This window comes from Nicotiana tomentosiformis, chromosome 1 (assembly GCF_000390325.3).
Source record: "Nicotiana tomentosiformis chromosome 1, ASM39032v3, whole genome shotgun sequence".
Lineage (NCBI taxonomy): Eukaryota > Viridiplantae > Streptophyta > Magnoliopsida > Solanales > Solanaceae > Nicotiana > Nicotiana tomentosiformis.
The window spans coordinates 41,971,726-41,990,510 of record NC_090812.1 but is presented as its reverse complement, the minus strand read 5'-3'; the positions used below and the strand labels follow the sequence as shown (position 1 = coordinate 41,990,510).

Genomic DNA, 18,785 nt, shown 5'->3' with positions numbered 1-18,785 from the left:
ACTTTGATAATTGATATAGACAAAAATTAGTATGTAACGCTTATAACTTTTGGAATGATCAGGGTTCTTTCGATTTTTAATCACGAGTTCATGTAGAAGGGATATCCCGTTATAACATCGAAATAGTTAGACTATTAGGAGTACAAAATATTCCAGTGAATGGAAACAGAAAGGATAGCTTGCATTCCAAATGCTGTTGAACTTTAGTAAGAAAAATCAATAATTTGAATGAGGGAAAAGACTCAAACTGAGATTCAAATGTTGGCTGGAAGACCGGAACACTAGCTGAACAAGGGAAACTGAAAAACAATGCAAAAACATATCGAGACTGTCCTCTAAGCTCATGACAATCAAGTGTAGCAAGGAATAAAAGAATCAATAAGCTTTGATTTTCAACAATAATGAATTCAGAATATATTACAGCTGAATCAATTGGCTATGACTTGAATGACTAAAGAATTCTCGACATATATTACAAAAAAGGACTTGAGTAACCACTTTTTTTTTTAAAGAATTATATTACTTGCAGACCTGAATGTTACAGCATTGCCATTTGCCAGAACGCAACACAAAATATCAGATGCAAGGGCTTTGCATTTCACCGAAACCAGAGCTACCTTGCCATCTTCACTACCTCAAACTCATGCCTTCCTAACTGAGGTTCTTCTCATTAAGCTGGAGTGTTTATGCCTAGGCAAGATAAATCTTGCTTTAGTCGAAATCTAACTCTAACCAATTTCTTCAACTAATTGGACTATGTGCCCTTAATGATCATGGTTAGGCCACTAGAAATAAGAGGACTGATCATGAAGCACATTCAACTGAGCAAGTACCTTTGCTGCTAAGGATTTGATGTTGCTACTTCCGCGTTGTGTCAAGTCAACTAAGGGCATCTGAGCAGAGGATCCATACTTCTGCTTGTATTCCAGCAACCGAAAAATTCTTTCTAATGAATTCAGAACCTTTTGTTGCAATCTGGGGGAAGGACTATCTAGTAGTTTTATCATTGATGGTATGGCATTTTCTTCAGCAAGAACTTTAACGCCACTCTGAAGTTTTTCTTCCTTAATCAAAGTCAATAAGGCATCTAAAGAAGCTTCACAGGCTCCAGGATCTGGATCCGCAAGAACCCTCACCAGAGGTCCCACTGCACCAGCCTCTATCAAACAAAACGAAGTTTCTAGTGTGCATATCCCTCGGTGAACAGGGCAAAGTTCTACTTGTGCAGCTGAGAAGCACCATAATCCCTGACGCTTTGGGATTGGACGGCTCAGTGTTTGTGAATTCTCTGAGAGCTGTGCAAGAGAAATTGCAGCTCGTTCTTTTGTCAAGCTTGTTCCTACATCTAGCAGCCGTACTAGATTGGGGACAATGCCAGCTATCTTCTGTGTTTGCTGGTTTATTGACAATGTGAAATGGCATAATGCCCCAGCAGCATTTTCTACCAATTGAAGCTTACAGGGATTTTTATGCTTTATGTCGGGAAGAAAGCTGAAAATGATTGGAAGTCCTTCCGCTGCAAAAAGCCACTCAGAGAGTTGAGGAGATTTGGGAAGGTTAGAGATAATCCCCATTGCAGAAGCAATCTCTTCTTCGTCCTGAGAAGTCTTGATGATCTTAAGTAATGTTTCAATGAACCTTTGTTCCACGTGCTCCTGGATCACAGCTTCATCAGCATTTTCAATCAAGCAACAGAATAATTTGACTGCATCTGACCGTACATCTGAATTTCCATGCTCACAGAATTGCACTAGCACTTGGACAGCTGAGCTCTGTGGATGCAACATTATCAGTGTTGAATGAAAAAAATACACATAAAATACTTAAGTAAGAATACTAATTCCTCCAATATTTTAAGTGGTGAACCATAAAGATAGCAGAAAATGTGTAAAGTGCAGAGCACAACCTACATGTCAATGTGCTTCCATTTAGGGCAGTGCATAAGTGGGTTGTGTTTAACTATACAATAGAAAAATTGGATCAATGATTAAGTTTCCAATTTGGGAAGTGATCAACTTTTGCATTAGGAAATAAACCCCATGTTTGGGCAGAATGGGCCTTACTTTTGACCACACCATTCTAATAAAATGAAGGGAGTCGCTAATTCTAGTTCAATCTAGGACTGATAGCATCTCCGATTGACAAAACTAAAGAGCAGGCCAGAAAACGATTTTACATTTTGCAGTTTCAAGCTTTTGAAGGCAAATTTCATAGAATTCATGAAATATTGTGTGGAAGTATTCAAAAATCCTTTAGCATCCAGGAGCTTGAAAGCAGGAGCATCAAAAAGTAAAAGTAAAATGAATGGTAAGAATCATAATGTAATCACATAAACCTGTAATACTGTCAGCCCTTACAGCTAAGCATGAGTTTTAAGGCCTTTTCCACAGTAAGGAATTCTATATTGCTGTCTAATGATACTGATTATTCCAACATCTTATTTTCAAGGTTCAAGAAGGCTGAAAACTAACTAACTCAGTTAACTTTCACAAACAAGTTATGGTTACCACATCTGGTGTTGCTTACTCAAATGGGTGAGCTTATTTGGGTAAAAAGTGTAAGTAAATTTCGTGATGACAGTATATTCTATCACTCAGAAGGAAAACTACTTCTTTCCTAAGAGGTGAATACCTGTGCTAGCTTGGCCTTGACACTAGCGGCAAACGGAGACTTGCACATGGCGTAGAAAGCCTGGAGAATGCTTTGCTGCACAGCTGGACCACTCAAGTTAACTACGGAAAAAAGTTCAAAAATATCTTCATCAGTATCAAGGAGTGAAACCTGTGTTTCACTGTTTGCAGAGGAGAAGGCAAGACTTGTAATAGTGGCTGCTACAAGTTCCCGCAGACTTTGGGAAGATGAGTGACGGTACAGCGTATCAAGCAGTGGACGCATAACACCTTGTCTGATCATCTCCTGTCCATTCTTTGGTAAACTAGAGAGGTTTAGAAGGGCTTTGACGCTAGCTTGTTTCACTTCAATTTCACCATGTGACAGCAAGGAAAGAAGGGAATGTAGAACTCCTTCCTCAAATAGACATGACTTATTATGATCTGTCAACTCCATCTCTCCTAAGGTCTTTGCCATTCGGAGCTTCACATCACTGCATCCTGTTAGTTAGGAGAAGGAGGTAAGAAATGGTAATGATTTGTGTACTCCATAACTAAGAAAAAATGTAGAGCAAGTCTGATGCAAGAAACTGTTGAACATAAATTTTGCCCTTCTACTCAATTGTGTGTCCAACTATTCACATTGAGTTCTTTTGTCATCACTCCTATTAGTGGACAAAACTGTAAAATTTCTAAAATGTACTGGCCACTTTCAGCAACATTATATTGAGAAAAAACAGATGCTATTGACAACTTATAACTGATGCCCTACTACCATTACAAAGAAACGGAGTTTTCTACGCTCTATAAAAAGTATGGAACCAATTTAACCAAAAATGAGTAAATCTAGCTTTGCTTATATGTATACATTTGGTAAAAGCCGGAGACATTTTATTTTTTAAAATTTCCATGATAGAACATAAGGAGGCATACAAACTCAATTTGTAGCACAGGAACTATCTTTAATAAATTATACAATCTCAAAGATCTACAGTGCTTGCTTAAAAGGAGAGGACTAGATTACATAACAAGTAATACTCCTATCGGTATAAAGCTGAAATTTGTTCTGACTCCATCCTCCATTATGGTTAAGTTTATCACAATGTGAAAAGATTATGAATTTAAACAAAGTAAAAAAACTGTTCCCATCAGGCCCCAAATCTTGGTTATTAATGCAAACTGAGAGAAAGATGCGGCAACTGCGACAAAGTTAACCATGCTCAGGTTTCAACTTATCTAACCAAAAACTAAGAGCTCACATCAGAAAAGTGTCGGTGTTGTCAGAGGTCAAAGAAGTTAATATGATTGAGAAACTAACCTGAAGAAAGACGTTGCAACAAGTACTTGAAATAGTTAGCCTTGGCCATCAGGATAACATTGTCATCAGAAAATGAAATGTTCTCCAAAATGTCCCTTGCATCTTTGGCAGCTTTGTTGTCATCACAGGTTGACATAGTAACTAACAGAAGTATGCAACCTTGAACTTTCCCAATGGACTCCTGAACTGACTTACAATTTGACAGTTCCAGTAACAACGCTACCGCTGACTTCCTTTCGCCAATGCGACGCCCAAGTGAGTGGACAATAGATTCCAATGATTTGTCAACTTCAGCAATTCTTTCCTGCAATACACTTCATGTGAGATCCTTCACCAACTCATTTAAAATCAAGTTTGCAGGTATGTGATATTATAATCTCTGAGCGTGATTAAAATTAACTGATTTTGATCTTATTCGATATGCAAGTAATTGTCTTCATGCCCGTTTACTAACTGGTGCAATTGGATACCAAAGAAATAACTGAGCTCTTAGTTGACATTGCATTGGAGCTGAATCCAGAATTTGCAAGAAGCATGACATTTCAACATCATGTGTCCAAAACCATAAGTATACATAGAAAAAGTGGAGATAAGCAACAAGATCCACATAACAAAAACTGGGGCTCAGGCAGGGGCGGCTCTAAGGCTTTGGGTAGTGAGGCCATTTCCTTAGGCCCCCAAATTTTGAAGGCCCCCAAATTTATTTTAAATTCTTATTATTATTGTTACTATTATATATTATATAATTTATATAAATAATTAGAATAAAAAAAGTGTTACAGTATATTTTTTGTTACTTGATTGAGGTTATTTTATAGAATAAATTTATAAATTATGATAATTTTCTTCCCTCATTAATTAGTATATTTGACAAGAGTGGGTTGCTCTAGTGGTGACCACCCTCCACTTCCAACCAAGAGGTTGTGAGTTCGAGTCACCCCAAGAGCAAGGTGGGGAGTTCTTGGAGGGAGGGAGCCGAGGGTCTATCGGAAACAGTCTCTCTACTCCAGGGTAGGGGTAAGGTCTGCGTACAAACTACCCTCCCCAGATCCCACTAGTGGGATTATACTGGGATTAAGGGCCTCCGAATATGGTTTCGCCTTAGGCCACGAGATCTGTTAAGCCACCCCTGGGCTCAGGGGAAATACAAATACATGCACACGGAGAGACATACTCTCCTGATAGATGTTAACTGTGCAGAGGTTTGAACTACAAAATTTTGCATCATATATCACATTCCTCGTGCTTTTTAATATGGCGGATGTGATATTCTCCTGCATATCCCACGTCAAATCAATAGGTAGGCCTATGAAATTGCCAGATCTAGAATCATATAGAGCTGTTAGAAAGGACGTGGAAGCAACATATAATGAACCATCAGACTTCTACATGCTAATTTCCACAAGCCCAAAAATGAAAAGTTTTTAACCTAAAGGCAAATGATATATCTTGGCTCTCTCTCTCTCTCTTTAAAGCAAATACCTTATATAGGTTGTATGCATTTTGGCACAATATGTCTCTCATCAGTAATTAGCTTTGAGAAATCCTCATTGCATTTGAGCAGCAGTTAACTTGAACTAACGGCAGCCTTTCATATGGCACAATCAGATGCCATTTCTGACCGAATTGGGCAAGAGTTGATCTCATACTCATACCCAATCACTTTAAGTTATTTTATTTAAAAAAAATTGTGTGAGTTCCACATTGCACCAAATTGGACTGTGGTACTCACATCCTATGTGGGCTCTCTAAACTGTCAATACCCTCTTGGGCTTGCAATGATACTCAAATTGTTGTGCCCCAACCATGGTTCACATCTCCAGATGCATATGAACAAAGTCAATATCTTTGGTCAGCCTTTTTTCACAAGCTCAAAATTGAGACTTGAACTTAGTGTCAACTTTTAACACATATAATGCTTTCAAATTCCAACTCCCAACAATTTGAGAGATTAATGATCTCACAACATATAGAAAGCAGAGACAAGGTGATCTTAGCAGCCTCTCAAGGAAAAGAGAACACATTGAAAAACCTAAAAAAATTCAAAAGAATAAGTACCTTAGCATCATCACCATCCTTTGCTAGTACGCAGAGCACCTCAAGAACAAGATTCCTGATATCCCTACTTTTCGAACCCAGTAGCTTGATCAGAATAGGAATATAATCCTCCATAATAACCCATTCTCGGTGTATTTCTCTTTGCTCACAAAGATCCCTTAGCTGTTCCAGGCAATTGAGAACTTCTTCCTCCCCGGTGGATGATAGTTTCAATTTCATGGAAGCGATAGTAATCATTGTATTTCGGTCTTTCCATTCCTCGATTGACTGCCGCAGAGTTTTATTAGGCCGCAACATTGTATTGTTCAAAGGAGTAGATGTCATAGGACACAAATTTCCCTCTGCCAACCACTTCTCTATTGCACTCCTTTCAAACGTATGCCCTGAAGGAGTCTCAACAGGATCAGTCATAACATCACGAGTGATTGGGCAATAAAATGACAGAAGTGGTTCCAAAGGTTGACTGCCCAAGGATTTCCGCTTAGTGAAGTACTTCTTTTCTTTTTCCTGGCGGGATGTTGCAGCATCTGCCCTTTCTAGAAGAGCAATTATTTGGTCCATCTGCAGGGCTTCAGCCTGATCTTTCCTTAACCGTGCATTGTCTATTTCACTTTTGAATTCTTCGAATTCTCTTCTTAATGCAGAGCTTTCAGTTGAAACTCCAACGGCCTCCGCAATTAAAACTAACAAATTGTTGGCGTAGGAGCGATCAACATTTCTCTGTTGTATACCCGACTCTATCTTCTCTAAAATCTCTTCTTCAGCTATGGCTGCTCTAAATTCTGCTGTACGCATGCTGTCGATCAGCTGGACAATCTCTTCCTTTATACCCGAAGAAACATCAAGAGAAGCTAAAGGAATGCAAGTTAATGCACGGCTAATTTCCCTGGTGATATTCTCTATGCGCTTTGCAATAGATCGACAACTCATTAAGAGATAGACCTTGTTTTTCTTACTGCAATCCGAGATTAGCTGTCTCGCATCCACTATCTGTCGGTTAAGAATTTCTAAAACATTTTCCCAGCTTTTGGAATCAGTAATGTTCTTCCTGTTAAACTCCTTAAGAAGAGGAACAATTCGATTCAGATAAGCTGAAAGTTCTGCAAAACTCTTCTTCTCTATAAAGACATTCTTGGTAGAAAGTACTACTTCAATGATGGACTCTATAATTGAAGAGAGGAGATCCGCAAATGGACCGAAAGCAGAAGCACTAATCACATCTGGCATCTTACTTTCACTCAGGAAAAAACACTCAAGGACCAGAGTCGAGGCTATCCCATGTGATCAATATAGAAACTCTACAGTCAATCTAGCAAAGTAATAATTCCACTGGAGGAAAAGCCTTGACTTTGCTTCATCTTGTCTCAAGAAACCTTCATTATGGTTTCCAAGGATGCAAGTCAGACCACCAATTCAAAAGTCAAAAAGCACACAAAATATTCTTGCTACAGCTCTGGATACAAAATTTTAACCATCATTTTGCTTGAGAATACAGAAGTTGAAATTTTGATAAGAATTTTCTCAATTGTAACAAAGGAAACCTTTACAAGAGCATGTGATGCAAAATAGGCAAGATCAAGAAAAGTAATTTATGGGTTATGTTTATCCGTTCATTTGAAGCAATAGGGAGCAGAAACAGTATCAGCAAGACTTGTGTAAGTCAACCAAAATTCAAGCAATGAAATAGCTTACCTGATTAAGTGCTGCAAGTGTTGCCAAGAATTGGCAAATTTGGACAAGCCAACTCAAAGATCAAAAGCTTTGTTGACTGTGCTCGACAATTACCTGAAAAAACTAAACGGAAAAAATCGAGACCCAACCCCAAGATACATGGTATTTTGGGGAGTTACCAAGAAAATGCAGCAGAAAAGAAATTTCCTGGAATTTTCAAGGTGATTAAAACACCATTATTCAGAGAAACATTGGCTTCAGGAAAAGCCACAGGATTGGCCGAACAGAAACTAAACAAAGTAAGTAGATGAGAAATTGCATTGAACATTCCAAGTGGTACAGGACTCGGTATTCACCACACTACAGTATTTAGTACGTATTTAAGCATTGACTGGTTCCCATTATTAAATGTTCTGATTGGGCAAGTTTCTTTCTACGTGGGGCTTCATCCATTTTTTTTTATTTAAAAAATATCGAATTACTAATTTAATTATTAATAATTTCTAAGTATTTACCAGAATTTTGACCTTTGCATGTAACTGGGAAAGGACAGTGGACTCGTGCTGTTGACTTTTTCAAGAATAAAACATCATGCGTGTTGTTAACCAGCACAAGACCGCGGGAAAAAAGCGTGTCCGACATTTGGCTAGATTTTCTCAGGGAAAATCTCCGAATCCAGTTTCTTCTCCTTATCCTTAGAAAATAACCGGTACGAAGTTGCCACCCTATTTACTTCTGAAAATTTCTAGCTATCAAGTGCTTACTGTAACACAAATATTTGTGCCTCAGAAATTAAGACAAGATAAGACAGTAAATTGTGATATTTGATTTCAAGAAATTAGGAGGGTTATAAACTCTAGAGTGACTTAAATTTAAAGAGAGACTCCTCTAATTTTCCTCTTCAAAACTAGATCCAAGTGCCGATTGAGTTAGATTTGAATTTGGTTTAATTCAAGAGCTTAAGAGTTTTTACCTTGAATTTATCTCATGAACAATTTGTTAATCCTCACGAATAGGCAAGTTAGTATCGATCTGATGTAAAAAGAATTTAATTCATAGAGTCGTTAGATCATTTTGGATGTTTGAAACTTTGTATATAAATGCTTGCATGTTTGCAACTTATGGAGAAATACTTAGAAGTATTTATTTTGCAAGATTCTCAGTTGCTACTTGTACTTTCTAATGATCCTTTCAGCTGATGGAGTACCCTACTTGTAATTGTTAAAGAGAGGAGGTGTGACGAGAACATGCTTTTTTTTTGCTTTGTTTTGATTGGTGAATCTTGTGTCACTTGTACATTTTAAATGTTCTTAATTATTGACTTTTTATTATTGATTTGTCATATTGTGTCATTTTAACAATGTGGCATAATATCATTAGCTTATTTATTAGATTTGACACGCCATGTCACTTGATCATGATACAAACTCGAGCGTTAGATTAATAAAGTGGGCTGTTAATTGCAGCTCAAGATGGATTAGACTTAACCATTAGGAGTATTATCCAACAATATTTTGGACTAAAATGTAGACTTTTTTAATATAGTCTAAATTCCTTAAGAGTTTCAAACCAATAAGATTTAAATTTATATACTCACTGTTCTATTTTTGCTAGTCGATAAATACGCCGATAACGCAAAATCAAAATAGACTGTCATCCATAATTCTAGGGACAGCTTTATAACAACAATGTATAACTAATAAAAAATAGTATGGTAAAAAAAAAAAAATCTAACTCCTTTCTACCCTACTATTTCTCTAATAGAAAATACTGCAAACTCTAGTCCACTTACGACTATTGACTTCCCTATTAAATTCTCCTTCTATATTGTTCGAAGACTTGAGTACACAGCACAAGTAGTAGTACGGACATAGATGAACTGACCCTTTTTCGTATTGTTCATACTACTAAGAAAAATCTCTTATAAATCATTGGCGTACTTGCTCTCTGCTCTATCAGGAGTTGGTATACTGTCAAACATACCTCGGAATATTGAGTTTTATAATTAAAAGTAAAGACTACGTAGTATATACACAGACCAATTTCTATATTTACCGTCTCCTCTTTTTTTTCTATTTCCCTTTTCTGCAATTTCTTGGTTTCCCATTGAGAGCTACAGTTACATAGATGAAAATAAATATCTGAAAATTTGATTATGAGCCCTGTGAAATTCCAGGTCAACATACGTCAAGTACAAGTTCATCTGGGACTTCAAGCACATATAGCATCCATATTCACAAAGCAGCAGCAGGGTAAATATCTCCGCATTAGCTCAAACAAAAGGGCAGCTCGGTGCCTCCCGTTTTGCGCGGGATCCCGGGAAGGGCCAGACCATAAGGGTCTATTGTACGCAGCCTTACCCTGCAGCGCGGGGTCCCTGGAAGGGCCGGACCACAAGGGTCTATTGATTAAGATTGATAAACTACTAGTATAAGTTTGTAACTTGTAGTCACTCAATAAAATTGGCACGTCAAAGTCAAATATTTTGAACAACTAATATTACTTTTAATAAATTTATGGGGATAAAAAAGTTAGCCATTAAAGAACAGGGATCAAGAAGAGGTTTTCCTCACTTGCCTCTTCTTCTCAGCATCAAGTAAATGTTTGCCTCATCTCAACAGGCCAACAGTGCCTTCAAATCAATGACAATTATATCCTCTGATTGGCCAAGCTCCATGACCATGTAATGTCTGAAGAGTATGGTATACAACAGTCACTTATACAGGTTTTAGGCAAAGAGCATATGGTTCAGCCACACTTTTGTTTATGGAAAACCTAACTCAACACAACATGACATGTTGATATCCGCTCTCAAACATTACGGTGAATCTTAAATGGATTGAGAGACCAAAATTGGTGTTAATCTGAGATTATAATAGAGGGATAACATAAGTGCAGTTAGTACCGAGATAATCACTTTATTGCATTAAGCCACAAACAATCAAAACTCATAAATGCAGTCCACACAGGACTATCCCGATCTAGATTCTTGAGCGTTCTCAATATTGTATATCAGAAAATAATGCCCTTGTGATTTTAAAGGGGTCGTTTGGTTCAAAACAAGTTTATCTCGGGATTATATCCTGGAAAATAAACCAGGATAGATAATCCCACCTTCCATATGGGATAGGTAATCCCATGATTTTGATATAAATTGTATCCTGATTTTGTTCTAACACCCACAACCAAACACTGGATAAGTTTAATCCCAAATTTTATACTGGAATAACCCCCCTAATCCCTGTAACCAAACAGCCCATACACTATATGATATCCAACTTTGGGTTCTTGAAGATTCGTGCAAAGGATTCATCAGGACACTAAGGTGTCAGACTATGTTTCTTCAAAAAAAGAGCGGCAACAACTTCACTCCTTCCTCCTATAATAAATTGAGTGAGAGCCCAAAAGAAGAGGCTAGTACCTGCTAGCCAATTAAAATTCACACCAGTGGCCTAAAAAACTAACAGCAGACACTTCAGTTCAATATGGTTGCAGAATAGCCCTCTTAAAAGGAAGAAGAATAGATCGTGCGGTCGAGCTCCCAGCCTCCCACGAAATTGCTTTCAATCTTATAATGGAACAACTACACCAGCTATCAGGTAAGATTTGTTTAGTCAATTCGGTGAGTTATTAGTTAATAATGTGCAACCAAGAAGTACCATTTTGTCATTGTCATACAACTAACTCCTTTATTTCTTCTCATACTCAGGTTTAACAGCCATTGCATCTGCCAACAAAATCAATGTGGTTCTCTGTTTATCAGGATAAAGTAACTCAGCATGAATTTTAATGAACAAATTCCTGACTTTTTCAAAGCACAATCTTCGAATCACTGAAACACAGTAATAAGATGGACCACTAAATATTATCTAAGATTAAGGACTTCCCGAAAATTTTAGGCAATGACTTCCTTTGACATCAATAAGACAAATTCATCTAATGTATAACCATAAAAAACAAACCAAACAGAAGCACGGAGAGTAATCACGGAAAGAGACATGCAGTGAATATTTGCTCATGTAGTGAGTATTTGCGAAAAAAACAAAAGATCCAATCGATCTCAGCAAATATCCTCAAAAAGTGGATATGCTAAATAAGTACAATAACAAAAAAAGACATACAGCTAAACCAAGGCTGCTAGGCAGAAGGCTTCAATCGCTGCCACCAAAAGGCTGTTTATCACCTTTGCAAAAAGGAAAACCTGCAAAATGCATTATAGTTGGAAATTTTGAACTCATTAACATTTGAACTGAAAATATAAAACTGCAAAAAAATAGCAACAAGGACCATAGAAGATGAAGGGAAAATAGAGCTTATTGGTCCATACTTTGGATTCACAAACTTTGGAAGTAGTTATAACATAATACAGTCAACCCTCTCTATAACAACCTCATTTGTTCCGATATTTTTTGGCTTTTATAGTGAAACGTTGTTATACACCTATAACAACATTTGACATTTAAATATTTTTTGGATGCTATAGATAAAAATTATCCAAAAATCAATTATTATTTTTTTTTTAGTTTTACATATAAAAGATAAAAGAAAATTATTCAAATTTAAAATCTCAAAAGATATGCATATTTCACTAGTTGAATATTGAAGAAAGCTAATACATTATTAAGAATTTCATAACTAAACGTATAAAGATTTAAACTCTAACGTAGACATTTTAATGTTACCTAGAAAAATAAATTCTTTCAAGATTGATGGAAGAACTTTGTGATTTTAGCTTGTTTCGTAGATTTCATTCTCTTACTACCGATACAACGCTTGAATTGGCGAAGATTCGTGTCCAAATTTTCAGCAAAAATGTATCCAATAGCTTTCCCTTGAAGACAATCTAAGAGCTTAACAGTTAAATTTTCTATCTAAATATTTTTTGGAATTTGTCCAATGGAAAAGATATCATGTGCAAATCTTCAAATCTTATATCTTATGAAGGATAGAAACTTTGTTTAATAGAAAAGATTGCGTGCATATTTTTAGAATTATTATTAGTAATCTTAAAGATTCTATATGGCTGTTATAGAGGGGTAATTTTACATAGAGCGTTCTGCTATAAATACAGTTGTTGCTGTTAAAGGTAAAAAGTCATTATAGAGAGGTAAAATATAACTTAAAATATCGGTTCTGAGGAAAATTTGGCTTTTATAGTGAATGGTTGTTATATAGGGATGTTATAAAGAGGTATGACCATATATTATAAGTACTTTAGAAGTTAATGATTGTCAAGTTTGTGGGAGTTTGTTGCTGAAGGACTAAAAGAAACATTTAAAGTAGTTGAAGGTTAAATGATACTTGGGTATCACAAGGACCAAAATCAACCTATACCAATTACTAAGGGGCGAAACTGCAATTTCACCAAAAAAAATTCTAGAGTTCAAATCTTCATAACACACACGAATTGCATATGACCATCATAGAAGTGAAGAAAAGCCAAGTTTTGCTACAGAAATTAGGAAACTATGTTCTTAGGTATATATAATATGCAAGGAATCCTACACTAGGTACATAAGAACTCGGTGGAGTAATCCTACTCTCATAACAACAAACAACAACATACCCAGTGTAGTCTCACAAGTGGGGTCTGGGGAGGGCAGAGTGTAAGCAGACCTTATCCCTGCTTTTAAAGAAGGCACAAAGGCTGTTTCCGATAGACCCTCGGCTCATGAAGGAAAAAGAAAAGGGCAATAACAAGCAAACCAATATGACAACCGAATTAAAAATACAAAACTAGCACTAAGTAATGCAATCAGAAAATCGAAACAAAGACAACAACTAGTAACAGAAATCTAGAGATACGAAAATACACAAAAGACACTAAGTGGTGTATCAAAGCTATTGTTACAAACATGGAAAACACTCGGCTACCTGACCCTTCACCTTTATTCTCAACCTCCACACCTTCTTTTTCATGGTCATGTCCTCGTAAGTTGGAGCAACGTCATATCTTGCCTAATCACCTCTCCCCACTACTTACTCGGCTTGTCTCTACCTTTCCCTTGGCCTTCTAATGCCAGCCTCTCATACCTCCTCACCAGAGCATCAGTGCCTCTCCTCTTCACATGCCCGAACTATTTAAGTCTCGCCTCCCGCATCTTGTCCTCCACAGGGGTCACGCCTACCTTGTCCCAGATAACTTCATTTCTAATTATATCTAACCTGGTATGCCCGCACATGCCTCTCAACATCCTCATTTCAGCCACCTCATCTTCTGGACATGGGAGTTATTGACTGGCCAACACTCCGTCCCATACAACATAGTCGGTCTGACCACCGCTCTATAGAACTTACCTTTAAGTTTTGGTGGCACATTCTTATCACACATAACACCGGAAGCGAGCTTCCATTTCATCCATCCCGCTCTAATACGGTGTGTCATGACATCCTCGTCAATTTCCTTATTTCCTTGTATAACAGACCCAAGGTACTTGAAACTTTCTCTCCTAGTGATGACTTGTGAATCAAGCCTCGCGTCTTCGTCCACTTCCTGAGTCGAGCCACTGAACTTGCACTCCAAGTATTCTATATTGGTCATGTTCAACTTGAAACCTTTAGAGTCCAGGGTTTGCCTCCAAATTGAAATATATTGGAGTTGGACCAGGATGATGTTACATGTCATATACTCAACATATAAAATGCCGCGAGAAGTAGTCTTTGAATAAGAAAGAAGTAATAGAAGAGAACCAGAAGTTTAGGTAACGGGGAAAGTGCTATCAACCTCTTTGAAGCAGATGCATGGCATCTTAGCCCGTTAGACGATTGCCTGCGCAAAACATTTTTTTCTCAGCAAATTACCAATAAGGCCAGGTAGAGGACACTTTATTTCATTGATCAAACGTAAACAAATGGCCAAAAAGGTAAAGAGTAAACCCCCCTCATGTTTAGGCCACCTATCAGAACAATTTTGAAAAGCAACTTTGAGATGCCGCAAAATAAATAGTTGCTAGTTTGCTTGGAATAGGCATCATATCTCTAAGCAGACAAAGTTTCTCCAATGCTTTGTTTTTTCTCTTCCATTGATATCTCACTTTTTTGCTGTGAAGTGATTGGACAGGTGCAAGAGGAGTTAGTTTCTTATGTAGTAGTGCTAGAAATGACTAACAACATAACGCAATGTCATGGTCATAGTTCTCTTTCTACTTATATGTGAAGAAAGGAAAAGGACATTTCATGATGATGTATTGTGAACATTTATGTGAAGAGTTAGGGGATCGATTCTCCAAGTATGCATCCCTTCCTTTACACAGAATATGGATCAATTCACAATAAGACAATGACATAATTTACAATAATAGTTATCATAACCTAATCCATCTCACAGTAATATAATACTAGAAGTCTAGGGCTGTATAAAAAGTTAAAACATCACTTCTTACTTCTTTGACTCTTTTTATGTCGTCATCAAACAGCATATCCCATGCTTAACATTTTCATTTTCCAGTCTTCTTCCGGAAATGGCTCCAAAGTTGTTGTCAACAATGTCAAGGTTCTCATGAACTTCAAAAATGTTTGCATAGGGGAGCTTGTACCTTCTTGAACCAGGCACCGAGACAATCACCAATACTCTCATTAATGAGACAATAATTCTTTTGTGAACCATGCTTGCGCCCACATTAGAATCAGATGATGGGCATGAAGAGCGTCAGAACAAACCTTTATGTATCATTATCAAGCAATATCTTATCTAAAATGGGACATACATTACGAAGATCAGTAACAAACTTGGCCGCAAGGATTCCCCAAGTTTCAAGATCGACATCACCTGAAGCAGCCAGTGGAAGCACCCTTAAAACTTCTGCCTCGCATTCCGAGTCCAGAAGCCCCTTGATTAAGATGGAATAAGTAGTTTTGTTTGGGAGACAACCTTTTTCAAGCATCTCTTCTAGAACTCTAATTCCTTCCTTTGCATTTCCAGCTTTGCAAAAACCATTGATCAACATGTTGTACGTAAAAGCATTGGGAATGCAACCCTTGTCCACCATGTCATCCCACAACCTCCCAGCTTCATGCAGCTCTCCTCTCTCACACATCCCTGCAATAAGTATGTTATATGTCAAAACACTAGGACTCGAACCCTTCTCAAACTCGTCAAACAATTTCCTTGCTTCCCGAATCTTTCCCTTCTTACAAAGCCAGTGAATAAGTGTGCTCGATATAGCATTATCTGGAGTACAATTCTTTACCAACAATTTCTTCCACAAATCACACGCCTCCTCAACATTTCCCTCTTCACACAAGACATCAATCACCTTACAGCAAAGTGTTGAGCTTGGTATGTACCTCTTATCTAGCATATCATTAAGCAAATTAACTGCTTCACCGGACTTCTTTTCCTTGCAAAATGCCTCGATCATCACTCCATACGTCACCTCATTCGGCCCAACACCATTCTCCTCCATCTCATCCATTATCTTAACTGCATCAATCAACTTCCCTTGCTTAGCAAATCCATGCATCAAGATAGTGTACGTCGTTGCATCAGGCAACCAACCTCTGTCCACAATTTCATCAAACATCCTCTTGGCCCCCACTAAATCACCAATTGATACATAACAACCCAAAATGGTTGTGTAGCTCACCACATTGGGAACTATTCCCATCACAGGCATCTCATCAAGAACTCGAATAGCACTATCAATATCGCCTTTCTTACACAAAGCGTTCAACAATATATTACAAGTAAACACACTGGGCATTATATCCAACTTTTTCTGGCAATTCTTAAAAATAGCGTAAACCAAATCATACTCTTTGTTTTGTACTAAAGCATTCAACAAAGCGTTAAATGACCTAATTGACCTCTGAATTCCAAATTTTTCAATACGCAGAAAGGTCTTAAGGGCCAATTTGGGCTTACTAGCAATCCCATAGTTCCGAATCATAGTAATAAACAAACCTTCCCCACATTGGATGCTGGACTTTTGCAATTCGGTTAAAAGGGTCTCTACTTCATCAAACGCGCGCGCACGGCAGAGTTTGTTGATGATGGAGTGGTAGGTTTCGTAATTATGGGAAAAACCAGGGTGGAAGTTGCCAGCATGGTGGAAAATTTGGAGGGAAAGGTTTGGATCATGCTGGGATTTGATGAGTGTAATGAGTGTTTTAGGGGAGAGGTATCGGGGCCAGGGTTTGATGGGGGGTGTGACAGTGTAGGACCGGAGAAGCTCCGATTTGGATTTAATGGTGGAGAGGTGCTGGTATGACGGGTGCGTCTTAAACGGGTCGGCGGCGGTGGCGATGGTGTCGACGGTGGTTGAGAGGAAGTGCCTGAAGTTGTTTGAGTTGAGAAATGTGGTGTAGACCCACCGCCGGTGGCCGGAAATCTCTGGGGATATTAACATGAGGAAAACTCGGAGAATACGATGTTTCGATGTTGGCTTCTGTGTCAACCCCCAGCTCCGCGACAACTTCTTGCCTTTTACATTTCTTCCCACTAATTTTTACAAAATTACTCTTAACCGCCTCGTTCTTTTTGTTTTGTAACATTATACGTCTATTTCTAAAAAGAATGATAGAAAGTTTTGAAATTGAACTATGTTTTAGCTTAATCATATACTTTCTGAATTGTTAGTTGCCTTTTGTTTTCTTTCCTACCAGCATAATAGTATAATTGTGCTTGAAAAAAGTGAAAGTGGTTGATCCTAATTTTCGTATTATGTAAGATGTGACATTGCCTCACCGGGGCATTCAAATGCTAGATCTCGAAGAAAGTTTCTATGATTAGTTGTCAGTGTGAGTCATGAAGATAGAACTGGAGATAATACATATTATCTAATCATGATTAAGTAGTTAAAGTTTTTATGCAAAATATGTATCATGCATTTATCTTTTTATGTGTAAATGCCGGTTAATATAAGTAAGAGAACACCCAAAGACAGACCCAGAAGAAAATATTATTATTATGATGAGAAAAGGGGTGAGAGAGACTGAGGATAATTTGTCAACCACCAGCATAGCACATGTCCAAGCTTTTTTGGGGCTTGTGCATCAAGGCTGAAAAAAAACGTTTTTTTTGGACCCACACCACTATAAGTTTGCCAGCCCAATTCTGACTATGACCTGCTAGTTGGTACACAAACATGCTAGTACCCTTGACGAACAAGTGATAGATGGATTTTGGAAGAATTTGGACCATTAAAAGTTTAACTGTAAATGATGATAGTGCTATTTGTGACCATACCTTAAAAATGACCTTGTAAACATAACTTAAAATGTTCATATCTATTAGTCGAAAGAATTAGGAGACTATCAAGTTAACAGACGATCGTTATATCACTTGATGAGAGATCGTCTACACTCAAGTCTGAAATTTCAATTGTTTCGTTCATTATCAAGTCCATATACCCTTGTCATTTGCCCTTTTTGCATAGTTATTATGGTCTTATGTGGTTGTCGTATGACACCGATAATTGAAGAAGTTGATGCTAATAAGTTACGTAATTTTGGCTCAAGGTTGGTGATTTATGGGCCAATTGGGAAAAGTCCGTTTTGAGGGTTAGATAGGAGCAGCGTACGCATAGTTGTTGTAGACACCGTATTCCATTATTGCTTAATCAGTATTATCTTTTCGTCTCGAATTAATGTTATTTGAAGGTGTGAAAACGTATTCTACAATTACTTCCCGATTTGATAGCACTCGTCTATTAACATCTTTGCTAGAACTTCCCATGGCCAAAGCCTAATTGCTTGGATTAAATGTTATGACCGTCTAATTGTTTACTCAAAAAACGGTACAGTTGAATTTGTTCGTGATTTCTAGACAAGTGAATTAATTTGATCCAAAAGATAATGAAATAACTGATGAAAAATAAAATACTTAGCCTTAGAATGTAGATGAAACAACAAAGCTAATGAGTCCAGGAACAAGGTTTACGGGCACAACAATGATAAAGATCAAAAGCGAGAGAATAAAATTGTATTAAAATGCTGTATAGAATGTAGCGTAAGTTAGCTAGAAAATTCGTCCCATTACAATGATAACTGAGCTCCCTATTTATATCTATGTCTAGGGAAGGAAGTTCTAGAATCATGCCCTTCAATAATGTCAATTATGAGTGGCATTGATGAAGATGTAACGTTGGACATAAATGCTAAATTTCTTGTAACGGACCATCATCCTTAAT

The 18,785-nt window shown here is 37.5% G+C and overlaps 1 protein-coding gene across 4 annotated transcripts; it reads right to left on the bottom strand.

Moving 5' to 3' along the window:
• Nucleotides 1-367: 367 nt before the first annotated feature.
• On the bottom strand, nucleotides 368-17,117 carry LOC104095862 (U-box domain-containing protein 44-like). 4 transcript variants are annotated; one of them, XM_070181836.1, is made up of 5 exons: nucleotides 7,678-8,108; nucleotides 5,986-7,358; nucleotides 3,928-4,231; nucleotides 2,632-3,110; nucleotides 368-1,772 (listed from the first exon to the last, which is right to left on the bottom strand). In XM_070181836.1, exons 2-5 carry the CDS (start codon nucleotides 7,210-7,212, stop codon nucleotides 786-788), a joined length of 2,997 nt encoding a protein of 998 aa, XP_070037937.1. In that variant the 5' UTR covers nucleotides 7,213-7,358; nucleotides 7,678-8,108; the 3' UTR covers nucleotides 368-785. The 4 variants fall into 4 exon arrangements, 2 of the variants coding, with proteins under 2 accessions (XP_070037937.1, XP_070037939.1); XM_070181838.1 differs by lacking the exon at nucleotides 7,678-8,108 and having other exon boundaries at nucleotides 5,986-7,671; XR_011409923.1 differs by lacking the exons at nucleotides 368-1,772; nucleotides 2,632-3,110; nucleotides 5,986-7,358 and adding exons at nucleotides 11,778-11,857; nucleotides 15,039-17,117 and having other exon boundaries at nucleotides 4,162-4,231; nucleotides 7,678-10,346.
• Nucleotides 17,118-18,785: the final 1,668 nt, after the last annotated feature.

Bases quoted from the DNA above. Each gene is read 5' to 3' on its own strand.
- LOC104095862 (XM_070181836.1), bottom strand. From the start codon at position 7,212: ATGCCAGATGTGATTAGTGCTTCTGCTTTCGGTCCATTTGCGGATCTC. The intron at 4,232-5,985 runs GTACTTATTCTT...AGTGTATTGCAG, and splicing joins AGGATGGTGATGATGCTAAG to GAAAGAATTGCTGAAGTTGA. The intron at 3,111-3,927 runs GTTAGTTTCTCA...CCTAACTAACAG, and splicing joins GTTGCAACGTCTTTCTTCAG to GATGCAGTGATGTGAAGCTC.